At 34.4% G+C, this 22,915-nt stretch overlaps 3 protein-coding genes across 3 annotated transcripts; 1 reads left to right on the top strand and 2 right to left on the bottom strand.

Annotated features, from left to right (window-relative positions):
• Window positions 1-1,144: 1,144 nt before the first annotated feature.
• On the bottom strand, window positions 1,145-2,934 carry LOC143558935 (small ribosomal subunit protein mL104 (rPPR9)-like). Its single transcript, XM_077047673.1, has one exon. It carries the CDS (start codon window positions 2,661-2,663, stop codon window positions 1,161-1,163), a length of 1,503 nt encoding a protein of 500 aa, XP_076903788.1. The 5' UTR covers window positions 2,664-2,934; the 3' UTR covers window positions 1,145-1,160.
• Window positions 2,935-3,904: 970 nt separating this feature from the next.
• LOC143557465 (psbP-like protein 1, chloroplastic) lies at window positions 3,905-8,170 on the top strand. Its single transcript, XM_077046530.1, has 9 exons — window positions 3,905-4,046; window positions 4,372-4,445; window positions 4,527-4,620; window positions 4,723-4,806; window positions 5,830-5,912; window positions 6,072-6,194; window positions 6,397-6,468; window positions 7,582-7,678; window positions 7,917-8,170. The coding sequence occupies exons 2-9, from the start codon at window positions 4,416-4,418 to the stop codon at window positions 8,018-8,020; spliced, it is 687 nt and encodes a 228-aa protein (XP_076902645.1). The 5' UTR covers window positions 3,905-4,046; window positions 4,372-4,415; the 3' UTR covers window positions 8,021-8,170.
• An 8,429-nt stretch (window positions 8,171-16,599) lies between these two features.
• LOC143558925 (cytochrome P450 78A5-like) lies at window positions 16,600-20,185 on the bottom strand. Its single transcript, XM_077047665.1, has 2 exons — window positions 18,977-20,185; window positions 16,600-17,706 (listed from the first exon to the last, which is right to left on the bottom strand). Exons 1-2 carry the CDS (start codon window positions 19,934-19,936, stop codon window positions 17,098-17,100), a joined length of 1,569 nt encoding a protein of 522 aa, XP_076903780.1. The 5' UTR covers window positions 19,937-20,185; the 3' UTR covers window positions 16,600-17,097.
• Window positions 20,186-22,915: the final 2,730 nt, after the last annotated feature.

Here is a 22,915-nt window from a genome sequence, read left to right as displayed (position 1 = left end):
GGATGTTCTTAAAAAAAATTATATTCTTGAGTTTCCTTTCCCGTCAAGTCTACTTTATGCGATCCATCATCCATGAACAAGATCTATACATTTACTACGGTCAAGTTCTAGGTTACCTCGTCTTCCGATAGTTTTGAGGTCTTGTTACGCGTTAGCTAATGCCATCTTTCTTATGTGGGTTATGTCACTTATGTGGGCTTTTACTTAGGCGGGTTTTTGAATGGTATGCAAGCTTCACAAGATTTATACGATCCAACTGAGCTAGGCGCTTAAAAAGTATAAATAAGCCTGGCAAACTGGACGAGTCAGGTGGGTTAGGCCGACATGTCAAAATGGGTTCGGGTCAATACGGGCTCTTAGTCCGATTCAAAGCAGGTTGTTTTGAATGTTTTCTTGAAAAGTACAGATTTGAGTTGAGTTCAACTGATTTTAAGAAAAATGAGTCCAAGCGAAAACAAGTCGCTTTTAAAGAAGTAACAATTTGGTCCAGTCACACAGGTTTTGATAAAAATAAAATCCGGTTCAAATATATTTTATTTATTGAGCTACCCAGCAACGGGTTGGGGTAGTGTCTACAGTGGTGGCTACGACGACTAGGTGATGGTGGCGGGGACGGAGACTATGGTAGTGAAGGTGACGGAGGTGGAAATGGTGGTTTTAACGACGGTTTCGATGGTGGCGGTATCGACAACGGCGGTGGTGAAGGCTGCGGTCTTGGTGGTGCAAACAAGTAGGTTATAGAGAAATAAATGTCACGGAGCTAATCTATTTGGACCCATGTAGACTAACAAATTCTATAATATGACCCTTTTAAGTAGACCTAAATGAACCTGCATTCTTTGATAGTTATTTTCAATGGTGAACAAAATGACCTTCAAGATCATTTTTATCATTACAGTCTTACCCATAACAACATATTATTGTGGCTTTAAAACTTAAACTAACATCACCAAAAAGCAAGGCCTTTCTCATTGAACTATTGAAGCAAGAACTCCAAAGTTCTTTTAAAAACAAATGTCTAAAAAGCAACATAAAAACACTCAATCCTGAGTTCATAACATCTCAAACCTATTTCAAAGTTTATTTGTAAACAAGAAGCAAAACATAACAAGCTCAATGATAATAAAATCATCGTACCGACAACAATTCTTTAATCGCGCTTAATAAGCCCGCCTTTGCGCTTTCTTCGGCTTCTTCACGAAACTCAACCTAATCTTCTTAAGCGTTCTCCTCTTTCTCGCCATCTTTTCAGGCAACGTCTCTCGTTTCTTCTCCTTAACCACTTTAGGCTTCTTCAAGAATCTCGGATCCAACTTATAAGCTTTTACCACGACCGGCAACCCCTTATTTTCAGCTTCTTTAAATAAAGCATTCGCCTTTTCCACACGCCCGTGTGCACACAACTTCCCCATCAAAAGATCGTAAGTCTTGACCCCGGGCTCACAATCTTTCTTCATCTTCGCAAACACATTCAACGCGTGATCAATCCTCTCAATCCCACACAAAATCTTGAGAAACTCAAAGTACGCCTTTTTATCGAGTTTATCCCCAAATCCAGCCGACTTCATTTTATCAATCATTTCATCCCCCTCACCGATTCTCGCAGCTTGATACAAACTCTTGATCAAAAAAAGAAACGTTTCCTCATTCGGATGACACCCCCACTCCCCCATCCGATCAAACAATCCCATCGCGTCTTCCGTCTTACGAATCTTACACAAATTACTAATCAAAACATTAAAAGTTTCCACATTTCTCGGAACCCCTGCAACATCCATATCAATCAAAACCTTCTCCGCTTCCGACTGCAGCCTAAACGGATCCTTCTTATTACAAAGCTTACACACACAATCAAGAATCGCGTTATACCCAACCGCCCCAATCTCAAACCCGCCCCTATACATCTCTCCCGACAACCTCCTCGCTTCATCAAGCTTCCCATCAACACACCACCCTCTAATCAACGTATCGCAAATAAACTCATCCGGGAAAAACTCATTCGCGACACTCGTAACCAACTTCTCCGCGTAACTCGCAAACCCGTAATCGCACAACCTCGATACGACAACCTTCAAAGAATCCAAATTCCTCACAAACCCATACTCGATTTCCATTTTCTCAAACAACGCCACCACTTGCGTCGGCCTGCCCGCCCGAACCAACCGATCGACAACCGATTCGAAAGCTTTCGCACCCGAAACGTTCTTACTTGCCACAAGAAGTTCATGGGTGGCCTTGAAATCTTTCCTCCGGCCAAAATAATCGATGAAATGAGCTAAAGATTCGTCTGTGAGTTTAAAATCGGATCTTGATGAAACCCATTTGTGGAAATCAAGAGCCGTGCGTCCTGCATCTGGGGATAGATTAAGCGCGGACTGAATAATATTATTATTGAGGGTAATATGGGAAAGGGTCAAATCAAGACGATTGGGTAATGCAAGAGATTGGTCGTCCGGGTGTTTAATGAGTTCGTGTGAGATTGAGTGAGCGATTTCTTGTGAGTCTTGGATTAGGGTTTGTGAGGAAAAGAATTTGGGGAAAGTGAGTGGAATGGGTTTTGGGTGGAGGTGAAGGTGGTGGGTTGGTGGTGGTGTGGAGAAGTAACTGCGGCGGAGGAAGGTACGGAGGTGTGCCGCCGTCAACGACGGAGGTGGACGGTGCATGTTTTGGTTTAGTGATTGGATGGAAACAAGATGAGGAGGGGTTTAGTTCAAGGTTTCAAGATTGTTGGTCCTATAAACCTAAAATGATTTGACCCGATTTGGATCTGAATAACCGACCCGTATCGTGTAAAGAAAGACTACTTTACCGCTTTCTTCCCGAGCTCCAGGAGAAATGAATGGAAAAGAAATAAATAGGAAGATAAAAATTTAAAAATGCTAATGTGTTCCTAATTTTTATTGTATTTTTTTTTTTTTGAAAAGAGAAGAATGAAAAGTTAAAAACTTGTATTCTTAGATTTCATTTAAGAGGAGAAAGAAAGGGAATTAAATAAAAAAATATTAGGTTTAATAGGGTAAAACTTTCTTTCCAACATGAAAAGATTTGAAATGAAAGGAAAAGAGATAGGATGTACGGAAGGAAAATGAAAGAAATAAAAAGAAAAGAAAGTTTATTTTTCCTTTTCTTTCGTTACGTTAACTTGAGAACACATACTTGTTTAATTTTCTAAGGGTATAAGAGTCTTTTTGGCAAAGTAAACAAGATGATAGCTTTAATTCATGATTTCAAGATTGTTCTCCAATCTATAACATATTACACTATACAATTATCTGTAGTGTAGACATGAACACGATATAATAACTGACTGTATCATTTTTTTTATACACAGCCCTGTTTAGGAATCTGTTTAGGACACGGTAAAAAATGGCTAAGGTGATAAGGCTATGAGAATTGTGCAGATAATTAAGGGATGTATTTAAATATTGTTTATCGAGTATCGACTGAAGTTGAAGACCGTAAGAGGCTAAGGGGACGTAAACTAAGTAGGGCATATATAATATTTAAAAAAATCAAAAAAATTAACTTGTTTAAGCATATTATTAGCAAGTGTTAAACTTGTTAAAGACATGAAACATGTTAAGGCTAAATCCAGACTTGTTTAACTTTGTGTCGTGTTAACAGGTTAGTGTAGAAATAGTTATCACTATTCTAATCCTAAAATGACTTGACCCGGAATAGATCCGATTATCAATCCGGATAGTATAGAAAGAGTAATTTTGTTTACTTGTTGCCCATATTTCCCGAGGTCTAAAGATTAATTTGACCCATATAAGATCCGGATTCTCAAATCCAGATCGTGTAAAAGACCAATTTGCCCAACTTCTTTACTTTGTGCCTTTATTTTTCTAAGGGTATAACAGTCTTTTTGGGTTAAAGGAATATGAGAGGCATATAAGTGGATATTGGATAGAATGAGATATATATAATATTTATTTGTATGGTGATGTGGTTGCCATAAAATCAAAAAATAAAACTGAAAAATCCAACTTCTGCTTCATATTTTGGCCACAATTCTTGCTTCTATTGGCCAAAAATCCAACAAGGTACACTTATAATCTTATCATTTTCATTATATTGATTCATATATGTATGTATGTGTTCTTGTATATTAATATTATTCATACAACAGGGTATTCTAAATTAGTTAAATTTCACTCTAATTTTGTTAAGAATGGTGGGTTATATGATTTTTGAGTGTAATGCCGTTTTCAATCTATGTATATGAATCACCTGAAGTTAACTTCATTGTATTCTAGTGGTGTTTATTATTAAGTGCACACATGTTGTTTGATAAAAGTCCTCAATAAAATTAACTATGTGCAAATTTAACAATCTGATCATTGTTTACGTTTATAGCAATTCGGTCAGAGTGATCGTTATTAGGCATTGCGTAATCAGAGCCAACCGAAACAATGTCTCTGCAGCAATTACCTTGTACTCAGGTTAATCTCTTCTCTATCGTTTTTGGCCCGTTTTTGGTAAACAAAAGTCAACATCGTTTCTTTTTGACCCGTTTATGTCAGCTAGGGATATGTACCAATGGTCGGTTTCGAAAAGGCGTGCCCTTTATTGTCAAAGCAGAGCAAATATCAGGAGGAGCTTCCAGAAGTGTAGAAGGTAAGTATATTTTCATTTGGAATAAAGTTTGTAACCACAATTTATCAAATATCCCTTTTTTTTTTATTTCAGTATATTATAATCGGAGTTTTTGTTTTACAGATAAAGCTGGGAGGCGTCAAATGCTTGCCACTGGTGTAACCATTGCTCCTTGGTTGCTTTTGTCACAACAAAAGACAACTGCGTGTATGTAACTTTCCCTGCTGATTGATAATTATTTTGCTTAAATTTACACGAGGTAAAATGGGCGGGGTGGGCAAATTAGGTAATTGGTCAGGGTCGGACCCAAATGAATATTTTGTATCCATAAAAACGGGTCAGGTTAACCTGAACATTTTTATTTATTTATTTATTTTTTGCAAGAATTAAAAGTTTTATGATAGTGTTTTCATACATGATCACAAATATGCATTTTCTTTAGAGGTAATCAGGAGGTTTATACAGTAAAAATACTATTTAGTTTACTTTTAACATGTTTGATCCGCTTCCCTTTCAGCTACCTTTTAATACCTGTTTGAGATGAAACGTAACTAAAATCAGCCCATTATATATAAGTTATAGTAGACTTCTAAACGAACTGAATAATGAGTGAATCATTCAGCTAGAAGTTCATTTATATTTGTTTATATAATAATAAACGAACGAACATGAACAAAATTTTTTGTCATTTAGTCAAAACGAATGAACATGAGCACATGTCTTATTCGTTCATTTTTGTTCATGAACATTCATATATGTTAATTCATTTAAATTCGTTTATGTTCGTCCGTACGTTAATTTATGTCCGTTTAAGTTTGTTCGTTTATGTTTGTTAATATATATAATTTAGACTTTTTAGGTCCATTACAGTTTAGTCTAGTTTTAATAACTTTTTAGGCCCCAAGCATTGTTATTCACGTTTACCTCTATTTTGTTTTAGCTCGGTTATGTTCGTTCATCCATGCACAATTAAGTGTGTTCGTTTACATTTGTGAACTGCCCGTTTATGCTGTTAACAAACGAACATAAACATGTTCATTTACTTGCGAACGAACACGGACAAGAATACACCGATAGTTTAATTGTTGGTATATAACTAATTTTATCTATTTATATTTTCGGGTTTACATTTCCTTTATAGCCTTGATAAGATTTGACTTTCATGTTGTCTGATTGATTAACTCATTAATAATCACGGTTTTCTAAGAGTAAACTTTTGATATGACTCAGTTGCTGCAGAAAACGTGAAGGGATTTTTACCGGTCACAGATAAGAAAGATGGATATTCGTTTATATATCCCTTTGGATGGCAGGTATAATTTATGTTTTGTTTTCTTTTAATTCCTCTTTTTTATGGAAACTGCAATATAATTAGGCATACGGTTTGATCATCTTTCAATTTTCATGAACAGTGGGAATAATTTCTTTCCTCTTTTAGATTTATTTATTAATTTATTTATCTTTTGAGCCAGGAAGTTGTTGTTGAAGGGCAAGACAAGGTTTTTAAAGACGTTATTGAACCATTAGAAAACGTGAGCGTTAATGTGTTCCCTACAAACAAAGAGAACATTCGAGATATTGGTTCCCCACAAGAGGTTTTCTTAATATGTATAAAATTTTCAGAATATATATAAAATGCACATTTATAAATTATGTGTATTTATTTTTATTGTTTCCTGCATCTTATAAAAACAATTGGTTCTAAGCGTATGTTTTGTATTTCACTTTTTGTAACTCATTTGTTAACATGTGTTATGACCCTCAGAAATTCTAGAATAATGTGATGATTATTCTCAGGTCGCGGAAGCGTTAATTAAAAAGGTTCTTTCTTCCCCGACACAGAAGACAAAACTACTCACTGCAGCTGAGGTTAGATAAATATATCTACGTATGCTACATTCCTCCATTACCGACTTCCTATATTTGACATACTTTTTAGCTTTATATATATGGCATTTTTCTGTAGCTACTATAGTATACTGATTAGTGTATGCTAGCGATAGTTTACAACTATCGTAATTAGTACTTTTATGGGGTTGTTCGCTCTGTTTATTTTACCTACATTTGTATGTTATCTGGATTACTATACTGTACACGTTAAAAAAGAAGTTTGGATTAATTTCATATATACCCTTACAAACATTAGAAATATCATATATACCCAAGCAAAACTTAAATTATTATATATGTCCGTACAAAATAATTAAAATATCATATATGCCCTTACAAAATAGTTAAAGTATCTTGTATACCCCCATTCATTAATAACAATTTAATAAGTGACTATTTGCCATTATATTTCTAAAATTTTTACTTTCTTATATGCCAATTTTTTTTAACGAATAGACCATTCTACTCTTTTCCATTACACAATGTGTTTACCCTAAACCCTATGTTATTATTTTAATTTTGATTGATATTTCTCATCTATGACGACAACCAAATAGTCTCTCGTCACTTCTTCAAAATTGCAAATCCTTCGAAGGTTTATCGCATCGAATGGTCTACATTGTAAACCTTTTAATGCATCTAATCGAACCAGGATAATATGGTTATTGTTTAAGTTGTTTTTAATGAATTGGGTATACATGATATATTAATAACTTTGTAAGGGCATATATGATATTTTTAGTTTTGCATGGGTGTGTATGATATTTTCAGTATTTGTAAGGGTATATATGAAATTGCCAAGAAGTTTTAAGTTTTTAGGGTCTTACCGGAAGTACCCTCTCTATCCCTTGTGATAGAGATAAGGTTTTCGCCCGTTACACTCTCCCCAGACCCTACCAGTAGTTTTGATATGTGTAGGGATCATACTAGGTATATCTGTTTGTTTTGTTTATATATGGTATATTTATGTTTTAATCGTCTTATATAGGCCAACATAGTTTTCGATTTTTTCTACACAAAAGATGTTTTCCTTTTAGTTCTCCTTATTTGCTTGAGAAAATTCGAAGTATAATTTACCTTTCTATTTCACAGCATGATGTTGATGGGAAAGCTTATTACACCTTTGAATTTGTTGCTCAAGCTCCCAACTTTACTCGCCATGCTCTCAGTACAATCACCATTGGCAACGGTACAAACCACGCTCAAATGAGCCGGGCCTGACTGAGCCGGACCATCTACTTGTTTTTGTCTTTCAGAAATTATATGAATAATTTACATTTTAACCAAGTTTAAAGAGTTTACTCATTTGTCATGATGTCAATAAAATACAACCCGAGTCAACCCATTTCTGGTCAGACGGGTCAAAGTCGTGACGTCAAATTTCCTAACTTTGCTGTGGCTGAGTTTTGTTTGTTTTGATGTTTTAGGGAAGTTCTACACTTTGACAACAGGGGCGAATGAGAGACGATGGGGCAAGATGAAAAATAAATTGAATACGGTGATCGACTCGTTCAAAATCTTCAATGTCTGAATATTCATTCATTGTTTCAACTTCATGGCTAACACTGCAGGCTATCCAATTTCCATATATAGTTGAGCATTTGTATTAAAAATTTAAGTATCTTTTTCTTTATATATCGCTTACGGTTTGCCCTTAAATAACAATTCAGTATTACTTCAAGATTTGTTCTTTATGTAACAAACACACACACGCACAGAGTAAATTGCACTTTTCGTTCTTTAAGCATATAGAAAATTTCAGGTTTTCGACCTTAAACTAAAACAATAACAAGAAACATCCTTTATCTTTTAAAAGTTTACATATTTTGTCCTTTCCATTAACGGCCTTTATGGCAAGTAGGCGGTACTGACGGAAAAACTGGCCCGCCTCCTTCGGTACCGAAGATTTTTTGTTTATTGGCCGATACACAACATGCAAAAACGATACACAACATGCAAAAACTATAAAGAACACATAATAAAACTATGCAAATATACAAAGTAAGGATATACTGGAGTATGGCTAGCTGTATCATTTACAAGTCATTCTCAGATAAGAAAGAGTTTTAGTTTTGATTATTTTATTAGTTGCAGAAACCACCAATATATAACTTTTGCCTAAGTTAATGTATATAAATACTTAAAATCAACTAAAAATATCAACTATAAAAACTAAAGTAAATATTTAAGGTTTAGTTCACAGATAGTTCAATAAAACATCATGGTACCAATTGCAAATATAATGATTGGATTCCTACATCATGGTACCACTTGCATACTTTAAGCAAAAGCAATCATGGTAGACACCTTAGCTTTGACTGATTTTTTTGCTTTATAAAATTTAATTTGACCTATAGTTTTATAAAATATTCAACTAACAGTAACAGTTAAATGTATAAAAATAATGGTTAAAAACATTTAAGGTCTGCAATTCGTACGCGACACGAAAATAAACAAGTTTGGGTCGGCTAACACGGCCTGCATATTAAACTACTAGTGAACCCAACCACGACCCATTCATTTAATTGAGTTAACCCAAACATTTAATTAAGAGTTTTTAAAATAAGTTTACATTCAGATTTTTGTCATAAAAAGTGTTAAAATTTGAAGTTAAATATTTTGATTTTCTAAATTTTCATTCAATTATGTTAATTTCTAAAGGTGAGATTAATTTATCAGTTGATCTTCTTCATTCAAGTACTCTGATCTCGAGCTAAATATATATATAATTAAGTTTGTTGATTGCGAGTGTGAGATTAGAAAACGTAAATAATTAAAGACATCAATTATAATTAAAGACATCAAGATGGCAAACCTACTTCCACAATCTTTTTAACAATGGCAGAACTCACCAAGAAGAATATGACAACACAACCTCCCAACGACAACAACCGAATAACTGCTACTGCAGACGGATCACACCAGAAGAGGTGCAAACTGCACTTAGGAGGATGGGAAGGGCTAAGGCGGTTGGCCCAGACAACATACCCATAGAGGTGTGGAAGTGTCTGGGAGAGGAAGGAGTCTGGTGGTTAACTACTCTGTTCAATATTATCCTCAAATCTGGTAAGATGCCAGACCAGTCGAGGAGCAGCGTTGTAGTTCCTATCTATAAGAACAAAGGAGACGCCCAAAGTTGTGGTAACTATCGAGGAATCAAACTACTAAGTCATACTATGAAGCTATGGGAAAGAGTGATTGAGGTTAGACTTAGACGGGAAACACAGGTTACGGTGAACCAATTTGGCTTCATGCAGGGGCGTTCAACCACAGAGGCAATACACCTTATAAGAAGATTAATGGAAAAGTATAGGGAGAAGAAGCGTGACCTGCATATGGTCTTTATTGACCTAGAAAAATCCTACGACAGTGTGCCACGACAGTTGCTTTGGGAGTGCTTGGAGGGTAGAGGAATGCCGAGGAAATATATAGAGATAATTATGGATGTATACCAGGAGTGCAACAAGTGTTCGTGCGCCCGTGGGAGATACTGATTTCTTCCCCGTAGAGGTAGGTCTTCACCAGGGGTCAGCGCTGAGTCCGTTTCTTTTTACAGTAGTCTTGGATGAGCTGTCAAAGTCGATTCAGGGGGCGCTTCCGTGGTGCATGATGTTCGCAGACGATATTGTCTTAATTGCTAAGGGAAAACAAGATCTAAACATGAGGCTAGAGGAGTGGCGAACAACCTTAGAGACAAAAGGTTTAAGAATTAGTCGCTCTAAGACGGAGTACCTACACTGTGATTTTGGTGGGGAAAATGACAATGAAGAAGCACAGATCACCATTGGAGGGCAGCTGGTTCCGTAGGTAACGAAGTTCAAGTATCTATGATCATTTGTTCAGAGCAATGGGAATTAGACAGTGATGTGATCCATCGAGTTCAGGTAGGATGGTGTAGATGGAAAGCAGCCACAGGTATATTGTGCGACAGGAGTTTCCCAACTAAACTAAAGGAAAAATTTTATAGGGTCGCAGTTAGACCTACAATGCTATATGAAACGGATTGCTGGGCCATAAAGAAGGCACAGGTGCGGAAGATGGAGGTAGCAGAAATGAGAATGTTACGCTGGATGTGTGGGCACACAAGGTTAGACAAAATAAGAAACATTGTGTTTCGGGAGAGATTAGGGGTAGCGGACATATCAGACAAGATAAGAGAGTGGAGATTGAGATGGTTTGGACATGTGAAGAGAAGACAAACGACGAATCCTGTTAGATTCATAGAAAACATTACTATAGAGGGGAGGAGGGGTAGAGGACGGCCTAAATTGACTTGGGATGAGAGGATTAGATATGATCTGATAGACCTAAACCTCTCAGAGGACATGGTTGAGGATAGGAAGTCTTGGAGAAGTAGAATTAAAGTTAACGATTTTTAGGGAGAAATGAACACTTTAGGGCGTTTATTTAGCTTTCTGGTCACACACAATAATGGCATTTTCTTCCCATGTATATATTATTATTATTATTTACTGTTGAACTTTGATTTCCTTATATTACCCATACATATTAGAGCTGAGGGTCTCTCTGGAAGCCGCCTCTTTATCTCTTTGGATAGAGGTACGGTGTGCCTACATCTCACCCTCCCCAGACCCTACTTATAGCTTTGCTGTTGGTGGGACTTCACTGGGTATGATTGATTGATTGATCAATTATAAGCAAGCTCATTGGGGTTTGATTTATGTATATTAGTCATTTACGCAAATGAGCATTAAACGATCCAAAAAAGATATAAACACGACACGATTTTAAATATGTTTGACGCGACACGAATAGACATATGGATCGTTTCCAGGTTCATCTATTCACCATGTGAAACACGTCATGCTTGACCTCACTACAATGATTATATAAAGAAAACTCGCGAACTTGTATTAGTTGTCTTTTATTGTAGCAAATTTAATACTTAAAATATAATATTTATAACATTTTTTATTTTACTCTTTTCAAGCAAGTGGATGCATTGAGTTTAATGATTCAATCATTCCATCTTTGCCCATTCATGGCATCTCACATGTTTGAGTCCAATGATGAGAGTTGCAATGACACCATTATGTTTGTCCTTTTGAATCTTGTACAAAAGTAACAAAATTATCTATATCTTCATATAAAAGTTTATTAGACTTGTTATAGAATTAAATGTTAGTAAATGACTGTGTTAGCTAAAGCTGACAATTTCTACTGATTTGTTCATGTGAAACAAATGACATTTAGCTCAATGATATCTTAACGTGTTAATGGTATTTCTCTCTTAGTAATCGAGGGTTTGAGTTTCACTATGAATTGTGAAATAGATTCATGAGTATATTATATGAGTGTAGGAGTGGTTTTAATAAGAATTGTTCATACGAAAAATGTTAGATTGGATTGTAAATTATTAAAAATGGATCAAACGAGTAGCATAAGGGAAGTTATAAAGTATTGTGTTGGATTATTAAGAAGTTTGAAAGATTACATTGTAGCCTCTAAATTAGTCAGTAGATTTCTGAAACTTAACTATTTAGAGGCTGCATGAACCACTAATATGTGTCCTTTTAGTGGTCCAAACATATTCTGACATTATATTAGATCCATTAAGAGGCTACCAAACATGCCCTAAATTAGTTAACCGGATTCAAAGTCATCTAATCTTTCTAACTCCTACTTGAAAGTTTACCAACTTTTTTGTTTACCAAATCCACATGCTTCTAATCCTTAACTCAAATTGTGATTTATAAGGTATCATTGTCATTAAACAATGATTGGTCCCCAACCACAAAACTAATTTATGTGTACATTTGTTTTTGGCTAACAAAAAGTTGGGAGGAAATGCTTTGTGTCATCCTCACTCCATTAGTACTTAATCATACTCCCCATTTATCATTGCCCCTTTAAGACACTATTGGAAGGTTTTATCATTAAACTATGGCACGAATGCTAATATCGATTTAAGAAACATATAGTAATCAAGTTAACAACAATAAGAGTAAATTATAAGCATAGTTTTTTTTTAGACCTACTAATTTCACCTTATTTTGTAAGAATATACTATGTAGTATTTTGCATGATGGAATGACATGCCGAATGCAATGTTCCATTGTGAGAAAATGAAAAAAGAGTGTTTGGAAAAGAAAGACAGTATTGCAGCCTTTATGGTAGTTTAGGATAGCCTTGGGTTCAAATGAGGTGGCAAAATATCATTTGATGGAAGACTAGAGTACTTTTGGGTTAAAAATATTGCGCTCCTTCTTTCCTAACATACAATAATAATCTTACCCAGTTTAATCTCATTAATAGCAGAGTTAGTGGTAGGGTATGCGGATGGTGCGATCTATGCAAACCATACATCTATCTTAGAGGATAGAGGGTCTGCTTCCAAGGAGAGATCCAACCCAAAACCTTATTTAGACATGAAAGAGAGATCAGAAACACATAGTTCTTCATATAGAATAAAAACAACATAAACATAAAGAAACTTAAAAAACATAGGATTAATAAGCTACCAATAACATAAAATGATGAAGACGTATGATAATGCACATATAACATCATATAAGAACACATGCAAGATAATAGTAATATGCACCAGCCACCAAAAGTATTTGAAACCTAGCCCTTGGAGCATGCTCTACCTGTTTCATATCCTTAAATTCAAAATTATACTAAAACATACTACATTTTCTTTCTACCTTTTAATTAAATAATATTATATATATATCCTTATCATTACCATTTCTCTTTCATTCATTCACAACCACTTTCAAAATATATTAAACCATTATAGGGGATGAACAATAGCTTTTAAAAAATACAAAAAATCAATGCGTTCTCTAAAATATATAAACTATTCACTCACACCACCTTAAATCACTTTCTAAATTATAAAAACACCACTCACATACAATACGGGATTGGATAAGAATGCTTTTAGAAAATATGAGACTATATATATATAATTTTTTTGCAGGGACAACTTCATATAATAGTAAAAAGATAATAGTAACATGCACAGGCAACCAAAAGTAGAAGACAATAGTAAGACATATATATACCATCCTTCTTAAAGTCCTTATAATTTGATTATTTAGTTTCTCTAAGAGGTTTTCTAAGTACACCGCTCCTTTTTGTTAAAAAAACTCACCAATACGCTCCATATAGAGCTATACGGAGCGTATAGCCCCGCATGTATGCCTCATACAATCCTATACGGGTCGTATAGTCCCCTGTATAGCTCTATACGGGATGCATATGGGTGTGAGGTGCCCTAGTCCCTTGCTCCTACTACGATGTTGCTAAAAGAATTATTACTTTTTATATTATATTATAAGAAATTAAAGGTATAAATGAATATAATCCAACTTAAAAAGTAAGTTCTCACACCTAAAGTTACCAAAATAACAATCAAATAAATTTATTATAATGTATGCGAATTAAAAGTTTTCCATACTCCATATAAGATGGATACACATGAAGGCATGTTCATTTAACTTCCAATTATCTTATTCTATTAATTTAACAAAAGGAATATCACTTTTGAATCATATTAATAGTACAGTTTACTTTGCTACAAATCATGATCAGGAATGATATTCGAATATACGAACTTAAAGATATGTGATTATAATATTAAGTATCTTATTTCATCTCAATAATACATAGCTCTATATAAAGCAATTTTATGCTTGATAATGACAAGTATTGAAAGCAAAGTATATTTAATCAAAGTTGGTTACAACATAAAACGTAGAACTCTTCTTGAGAATGAATATGTTTTAACATTTGAAAGGTACTGTCAATAGAATATGTTCGGATAACCATCGCCAATTTAACGCAACATAAGAAGAATTCCCTTGATTACATTGCATTCAAAGGTTGAAGCGTTATGTCCTTTCAATTAAAGATAATGATCGTTTACACGTATAAGAAACATGATATAAAGTCGGTGTTATCTTGAAGATGACATAATATGCCCCTAAGAAAAGAAGTAAGGGTCATAAATACGAAAAAAGACACAAAGACCATAAACGACAAGAATCAGTTTGCATCAATGGTAGTAGCACGGATCACTAAATGTGTTTTATAACTTTAGAAATGTATCAGGGAATTTAACATATGAAGATGACAAAAACCCGGGAATTGGAATGAATGTTAGATGTGGTGTTGTGGATTGATGAGAGAATCTCTATGATCAGGGGCGGACCCACATACATTCGATCGGGGTCCCGAGACACCAATGTTTTTTGAAAATTACATCGAGACGGTATATTAAATTTTGTATGGACCCCATAAAAATTAATACTTGGAACCTATACTATTAAAACTGAACTGGTCTAGTGGAAAATCCCTTACTTTTTCTTTGAGAGGTTGCAAGTTCAAGCCTCACCATACTATGTTTTTGTTCTTTTTTTTATATATCCTAGTCAATATTAGTTATTTAGTTAGGATATTTGTGTTTTTCTTTTCTTATATCACCCTACAACATATATAATGGCAACATGAGTTTTGCATATTATTTTATTATTTATCTTGTGTATGTATATATTATAATTAATCATTTATTGTGTTAAAGTTATTTTTTCAGGTTTTGGTCATGTATGTAAGACTATATATATAACTTTCTTTTATGTTTTTCGAGTATGAATAAAAATAAGTTAAAAGTCAAATCTAGATCCTTTCTACTTACTCGTTTCTGATGACACCATATTTTCGTGTTTTATTATGTTCCTCGCCTCGACCCGACCCGAATAACGAACGACCCGAAAATTTTGTAAACCGAAAAAATTGGGACCCTGGTGACAAAAAATCCTAGGTCCGCCACTGTCTATGATCAAATCCCAAATGCATCTTTTGTGAAAACAAGCAAAAGGAACCCTTTTTTCTTGCCATTAGAAAGAAAGGAATTTAAGAAATGGATGTTTGTGCTCTCGCATTCAACAAAGTATATATTTGTACTATATTTATTGAAAATGGCAAAACCCATAAGGGTTTGATTGTACAAGTTATTACCACAATGTAAGAAATTGACAATAAGGAGGAGCATAGCCTTTCATAATGCAAATGGCATAAAGTACAAAGCATGAAAGCATAAAGATGAATAAGATGTGAGGTATATGAGTCAATAAACAAACTCGCTATTGATACTTTCATTATATTTCTAAGTGAGCAATTTAGATGAATGGTCGTGATATACACATCCCATACATATTGTTAGTTCTTTTCATTACAAATTTGGTCCCTTTCGTTGTTTGCCAAACCACACTTGGTATTTCTCACCGGTAGACGTTAGAAGCATGTTAAATCATGTGAAATGATCGTTGTATGCTTTTATTTTAAAAAAACAAACAAACAAAAACTAAAAGTGGCACATTTATCTTATTTCTACTGCTTCCTCCTTTTCTTCTTCATCGCCCCAATTATTGTCAAAACACGATCTTGCACCTCTTTACCCAATACAACTTGGGTTGCTTGTCCTTTACAATTCAACCCAAACTCACATACAAATTGTTATCCCATTTGCATAAAAAGATTTCTAGGATGATATTTAAGTCAGTTAATTTTCAACATTCGCCCAATTTGGTATAATCTGAACTAAAAACCAGGCTGTTATCGAAAATGTAAGTATGATAATCAAAATTTCCATTATCAAAGGGATTTTCTCGGATTTTGGTTTCTAAGAAATAGAGTTTCTCAAGGTTAGTAATTGCCCGGCGTTCAAGTGGAAACTTACTAGAAAGTCATTGTTAAACAATTGTGTCACATATTGATGGGAATTTCAAGCATGCGAGAATTTTGTCCACAAATATTATGGGAGAAAGAGAGCATATGTCTGTTAGAGCATTCATATGATCACTATATCATTCATATCAGGATGTAGTTTAAATTAAAGTTTAAGGTATTTTTTGATTGTTGTTAAAAAAAGGTATTTGTCGATTTTGCACTCTGTATGATTCCTTACACGCACACGCACACGCACACACACATTGCTTCATGTTTTTAGCTTAATTAGAAGGATGAGAATGATGATTCCAATGTGAATACTCTTAGAGATCTATAAGAACTAAATGTGTTACGTTGATCAAATAGTGGGGATAAAACCCTTAAATTTAATCGTTTTTGCTTTGCTTTACCACAAGAGAATCGTACAATACAGTACCGGTTATTTATAATGATGAAACAAATATAGAAAGGCCAAAAAAAGGCACCAACTTTATAGCCGACATTTGTACGACCATATTCTGCACCACTAATCGATGTCGTTTTTTAGTGTGTAACATTTGTACTAGCACATGGCATGCCCATAGAAAAAAAATAGGAATCTTGTACACAAACATAGATGATTTACTATTTATGGTCACAAAGACAATTCACTAGAAAAAAAAAGCAATACAATTAAACTAAAGAAAGAGCTCCCATAACAAGACCATCATCATGTGATAACTTGAAAGGGGCAGGGCATGATATGACATACATATATATAAGGGCACACACATACATATATATCTAATTTGTCCCAAACAAAAAAGTTGTGTACAAAATGCATACTTCAAATCCACCCCTCCAACTTCTTCGAACTCCAAATGCACCCCTCGTACTAGTAATGGCAAACTTTACTATGGTTATTGACATATATCAAACCCTAACCATAGCCTTACACACTAACGGTTTCTTCATTTCTAGTGACATTTTCAAACACTCCGACAAATCAACTGGATCCGAGTCAGAAATGGATCCAACCCATTTGAAATTTTGGAGCAACTGGGCCAACCAAAGTTGAACTGTAGCCAAACCCATTGCCTTTCCAGGACAAACCCTCCTACCCGCACCAAATGGAGCCAACCTGAGATCCGAACCCATTATCGAAACCTCCTGGCTCATAAACCTATCTGGGTTGAACCTTTTCGGGTCAGCCCAGATTTGTTCATCATGGGTTATGGCCCACATGTTGACCATAGCAGTTGTCCCAGCTGGTATCATGTGCGGACCCACTTGGGTGTCATGGATTGCAAGGCGCGCCCATGACAAAAGTGGGCCCGGTGGGTGCACACGTAGTGTTTCTTTCACAATTGCATGGAGGTAAGGCAAGTTCGGGAGATCCATATCCGATACGGACCGACCCAACCCAACAACACTATTGATTTCTGATTGTGCCCTTGCTTGTATGTCAGGGTGCAACACCATCCTCGCCAGTATCCATTCCAATAAAATTGCCACCGTATCGGTTCCCCTAAATATCATTTCCTATAAAATTAAGATGTTAACTTATGTAAATCCTTTATGCTACAAAATAAAAAGTTTATTTGAATTTGACACATCTTTTTAAATACTAATTTAAAGTGAATTCATTATTAGGGTGTTCATCGAATCGAATAACGAATTTTCAAGTTAATCGAATCGAATAATCCGAATAATTTATTTTTTTTCTAGCATTCGTATTCGAATAAAAGTTGAATTATTCGTTTCAAATTCGTATTTGTATTATATTCCATATTCGAATTTCGATTCAGTTTGTATTTGAAACTCGAATTCGAATTGAATTCGGACCGGTGTCGAATAAATTCGATTTGATTCAAATTCACCTATGTTAAAATTTTAAAAATCAAAATCATAATCGTAAAGCACATAAATATTAGTTTAAGTTGCTACAATACCATGCGAAAAGTAGTTCAAAATTAAAATACAAATAGTATGGGATAAAAAAATAATACGTGCTATAGGGTTTAAATATTTTGTAATGGACAATTATTATTTATGGATTTGACCCAAACAAAAAATTATATATATATATATATATATCCATATATATATATATAGAGAGAGAGAGCAAGATTATAATGAGAAATAGATTTTTTCTAAGAAGTGTAGCAAGTGTGTTTTCACAATTAGATCTAATAAAACACAACGCACAATAACACACCGCAACTAAAATAAAAATCACTGCACAATAAACACACTTTCCATATCCACCGTCAGATCAACATATCTAACTCACCAGATTACTTCTTACACTTATTGTGCGGTGTTTTTTATTTTAGTTACAGTGTGTTATTGTGCGGTGTGTTTTATTAGATCTAATGGTGAAAACACACTTCCTACACTTCTTAGGAAAAATCTACTTTTTATTATAACATTGCTCTCTCTCTCTCTCTCTCTCTATATATATATATATATATATATATATTTTGAATTCAGATTTTGAATCTAATAATAAATTATAAATTCGTATTCGATTACTATACTCGAACACGAATTGAATTCGAATCTTTATAATCGAATTCTAATCGAAATGAATTTCGAATATTTTGAATTTGAATCAAATTATGAACACCCCTATTCATTATGGTTAGAACCTCTTTTACCCCCTAAACAAATTCATATATTTCTTTTCAAAACAAACTTTTTTTTCCCCTATGAATCATTTTGACAAATCCCACTAACACGTGCGTTTTAGTAGAACAACGAATAAAAGGTTCGCCTATCCTAGATAACTCAATGATAAAATTAAACGTACCCAAAGGACCGCAATCATGTCGGAGTCGCTGAGTTTGTTTTCCGACTCTAAATCAAGCAAAACATCAACAAAATCACCATCATAATCCGCCACATCTCCGCCTTTAACCAACCTTCTTTCACGGTGTTCGCAGATGATTCCCGTCACGAAAACATTAACTCTAGACACCAAATCTCTGCATCTTCTCCTCACTCCTTGAAGATCAAACCGGCTTATGATCGGAAAATGATCACTCCAGTTGAATATTCCAAGCAACTCATATCCTTCACTCACTAACTTCTCCACCTCGTACCCGTCCCCACCATCTTCCTCAAAATCATCATAAGATTTTCCGAACACAGACATCATGACATTGTTTAAGGAAGCAAAGTGAAGCAACTTCTTAACCTCCACGAACCCATTACGGTTCATGGAAGCTGAAACCCGGTTCACCAACTTCAACCCTGTTTTAGCCCGAAAACATCCTGACCCGGATATACGCTTCGGGCTAAACATATGAATGGCCGATATTCTTCTAAGGTTACGCCAATACTCCCCGTAAGGAGCAAACCCCATGGCACGGTGAAACAACAGCTCATATGCGGACTCTTTAACAGGTCTGTCAGCAAAAGCAGAGCTGTTGAGAATCTCTTTGGCAGTATCCGGGTGACTCGAGATAACAAAGCGTGTCAACCCAACGGAAAACGCCATTAATGGTGTAGCATTAAAGGCTACAGAGAGTTTAGCTAGGGTTCTATGAGTTAAATAGGAAGTGAAAGCAAACACAAGTCCTAATATCGGGATACCAGACGGGCCGGGAATCGTGGTTTTTGAGCGGGATTTCGACATAGCCCATGCGAGACCGCCAGGGCCGAGGAGGAAAGTGAAAACCGAGACGAATACGATGAGACTGAGAAAGAGATGGAGGCTCATAACTTCATATGAAGCATTTGGAATGAAGAGAGTTGTGGATGAAGACATTTTAGGGAAAGTGAGAGTGTGTGTGTATGTATATGTGTGTGTGTGATGGGGTAATGAAGATGAAGGGGGTAACAGGGTATATATAGAGGGAAGAAGATGAGAAAGGTTTCCCACTTTTTATAGATTTTTATAATTATTTGAATATGTTTGGGGTTATACAAGTTGTAGTGTAGTTGATGTTTTTAAATACTTATAATTAGATAACTTAATGAATGTATAGTGTGGTTAGAAAATACAAATAGAATATTCTTTTTCGAATGGTATTAACGTAATAAATAATTATAGATTTTGAGACCTAGGAGTATTAGTTTTTGGAATATATTTGGGAAAAAAGTAGAGAGATTATGGAATTTTGGAGTAAATATTTTAAAGAGGATGGTGGTGGGTGGGGTGTGTGTGGTTGTTTCGGTTGTGTAACACCTCATGTAACCAAAAGTTTATCAACTATCTTCATGTTTTATGTTTAGATGGCTTCATTATTTCTACCTATATTGTTGTAAACAAGCCTAGTCGAGTCGAACCGAGTTGGGTTGGGCTTGACTCGGGCTTGAATTTAACCAGTCAACTTGCCTCGGCGTGCTTCGTTTAACAAGCTAAAATATAGAGCTCAAATTTGTTTAGTAAAAGCTTAACCAGCTTGTTTATTTTTGATTTTTGTATTATTTATGTATATTGATTTATTTAAAAACAAAAAGGATTATATTAACAAGGGATATACACGGTTAACTTTCAAACAATGAAACCGTCCAAAACAATCATCGGTTGTTTTCACCGTCGTTCTTCTTTTTAACTTTCAGTTGTCGTCCGGTTAAAATTTTTGTTTTTACAAACCGTAGCCAATGGTCTCTAAAAAATATTTAATTATATTGTCATTATATTATAATACTTGAACCTAAATATATTTAATCATTTATGTTATAATTAATTAAATTTAAATTAGGTTCACACTAAAACAATCAAGTTAAGTGCACTACTCTAATTAAATTATATGAATTGGGCGAGAGCATGACACAATATTAGTAAACCAACTTTAGAACTAACCAGGGGTGTGTATAGTGTGGTTTTGACTTAAAACCAAATCGAAACCAAAACTTTGGTTTTTGTCTATTTTGAAACTGTTTGGTTTCGGTCCTTTCGGTTTTGATTTTTCGGTCCTGTTTTGGTTTCAGTTCGGTTTCGGGTTTTTTCAGTTTTTGCCATTTGAGCTTGAGAATTTAAAACCGAAAAAAAAAGTTGGCTGAAAATAATGAATTTAGGTATAAATAATTTTGTTAATTTTTACCTATTAGACTATCATTTAACCAAAAATATTTGAGTTACATATTTATTAAATTCTTATAAAATGCGTAAATAAAAAATAAACAAATTAAAAATAAGGAATTCGGTTCGGTTCGGCTTTTACAAAAACATAAAACCAAATCGTCGGTTTTGTTTCGGCTCGGTTTTTTTAATTTATATTTTCCGGTTTCCGATTAGTTTTTCAATTTCTTTATTTAGAACCTCTGTAATACATGGGATAATCAAAATAATAAAAATAAAAGCAAAGATATTTTTAAAGTCAATGATGATACTTTTGGATTCAAAACTGGTATTATTATATATGCATATAAAATGGATACAAATATCAACATACACATGTAAAATTGGTCTTATTACGCAAGATAAAATGACTACATTATACATATATGCATGATATTAATATCAAGTAAACAACCCTTATCTAACTAAAGTAATTCTAAATCAGCACGAAATAAAATCCAAAACACTAAAATTACGTATGAAATAGTTGCAATTTAAACTAACTCTTAACACTAAAATTTTAAAAACCACTTCGGAACAAATGTAAATTTGTTTGATATTTTCAAGTAAACACTTTTAGGAATCTAAAACTTTCAAAACCAAAACTTATACTGTATTTCAAACAACTAGCTTGATCAGCAGGCAGTAGCCAAAATATGCAATATATTTTATATCTGAAATGTGTAAGTAATTTGAATCCGTTGACCTAGACCAACTGCGTTTAATTCGAACCTGTCACACCCCGGCCGAAGGCTGAAATGCCGGGGCGTGCGTAGATTGAAATCATGCACATGGTATTAGATGTAAAAACTCTTATTAAAATAAACCAATGTTTTGAAACAAGCCTAATAGCCAAACATATGAGAAAGAGATGTAGGGAGAAAGATGAAGATTTCATTAATATGATGTAAAATACATGAGATACAATGAGATATTTATATAGGAAAAGATAACTTGGAGAAAAATTTTAATCTATATTAGGTATTGATAACCATAATATAATTATTCATAATACTCCCCCTTGGTTATCAACTTAATACGCTTGACGATGCTGCCTCGTTAAAAACCTTGCTAGGAAAACCCAGTGGGACAAAACCATAGCTAAGGAAAAAAGAGTGCAGCGCGTATTGTCTCCCCCTGATTTATATATATGTTAAAATGGTAAATATCGATCTTCCGTGAAAGCTTCAAAAATTTTGTACTCAATCGTTTGTGTATTCGTCCCTTCACATGCGAATCGTTAAGTTGAACAATGTTGCATGATCTTCACGTGAAAACTTCTATTGTATCATCTCGTAACCATATACAATTGTATTCATACCCTGTTGTGTTTCTCTGCATCGACAAGACTAACAAAACTTGTTTTGATGGGTTAGTGAAATATAAATGCATATCTTTCATACCTGAAATATATGTTTTAACCAATTCCAATATCTCCTAGCGGGACAAATGCCGAAAAATATAAATAAAGAAAATAATAATCATATATAGCTAACAATATGATATAATGCACATATGCATTTAATCATGGTATTTTCGAACCAATAATATTTCATATTCAGTATTCAGATAGGAAATGATATAAAATGCATTGTTGGACATCCTTTAACATACTCAAAGAATGAATCTTGTTTTTGATAAAATGTCTCAACATCTTTTAGATGTACTTTGATGAATTGA

This window comes from Bidens hawaiensis, unplaced genomic scaffold (assembly GCF_021521415.1).
Source record: "Bidens hawaiensis isolate Kalapana, Puna unplaced genomic scaffold, B.hawaiensis_p1.1 tig00001087_1, whole genome shotgun sequence".
In the NCBI taxonomy this organism is placed as follows: domain Eukaryota; kingdom Viridiplantae; phylum Streptophyta; class Magnoliopsida; order Asterales; family Asteraceae; genus Bidens; species Bidens hawaiensis.
The sequence above is the reverse complement of the archived record's forward strand: the minus strand, read 5'-3'. Positions and strand labels throughout refer to the sequence as shown.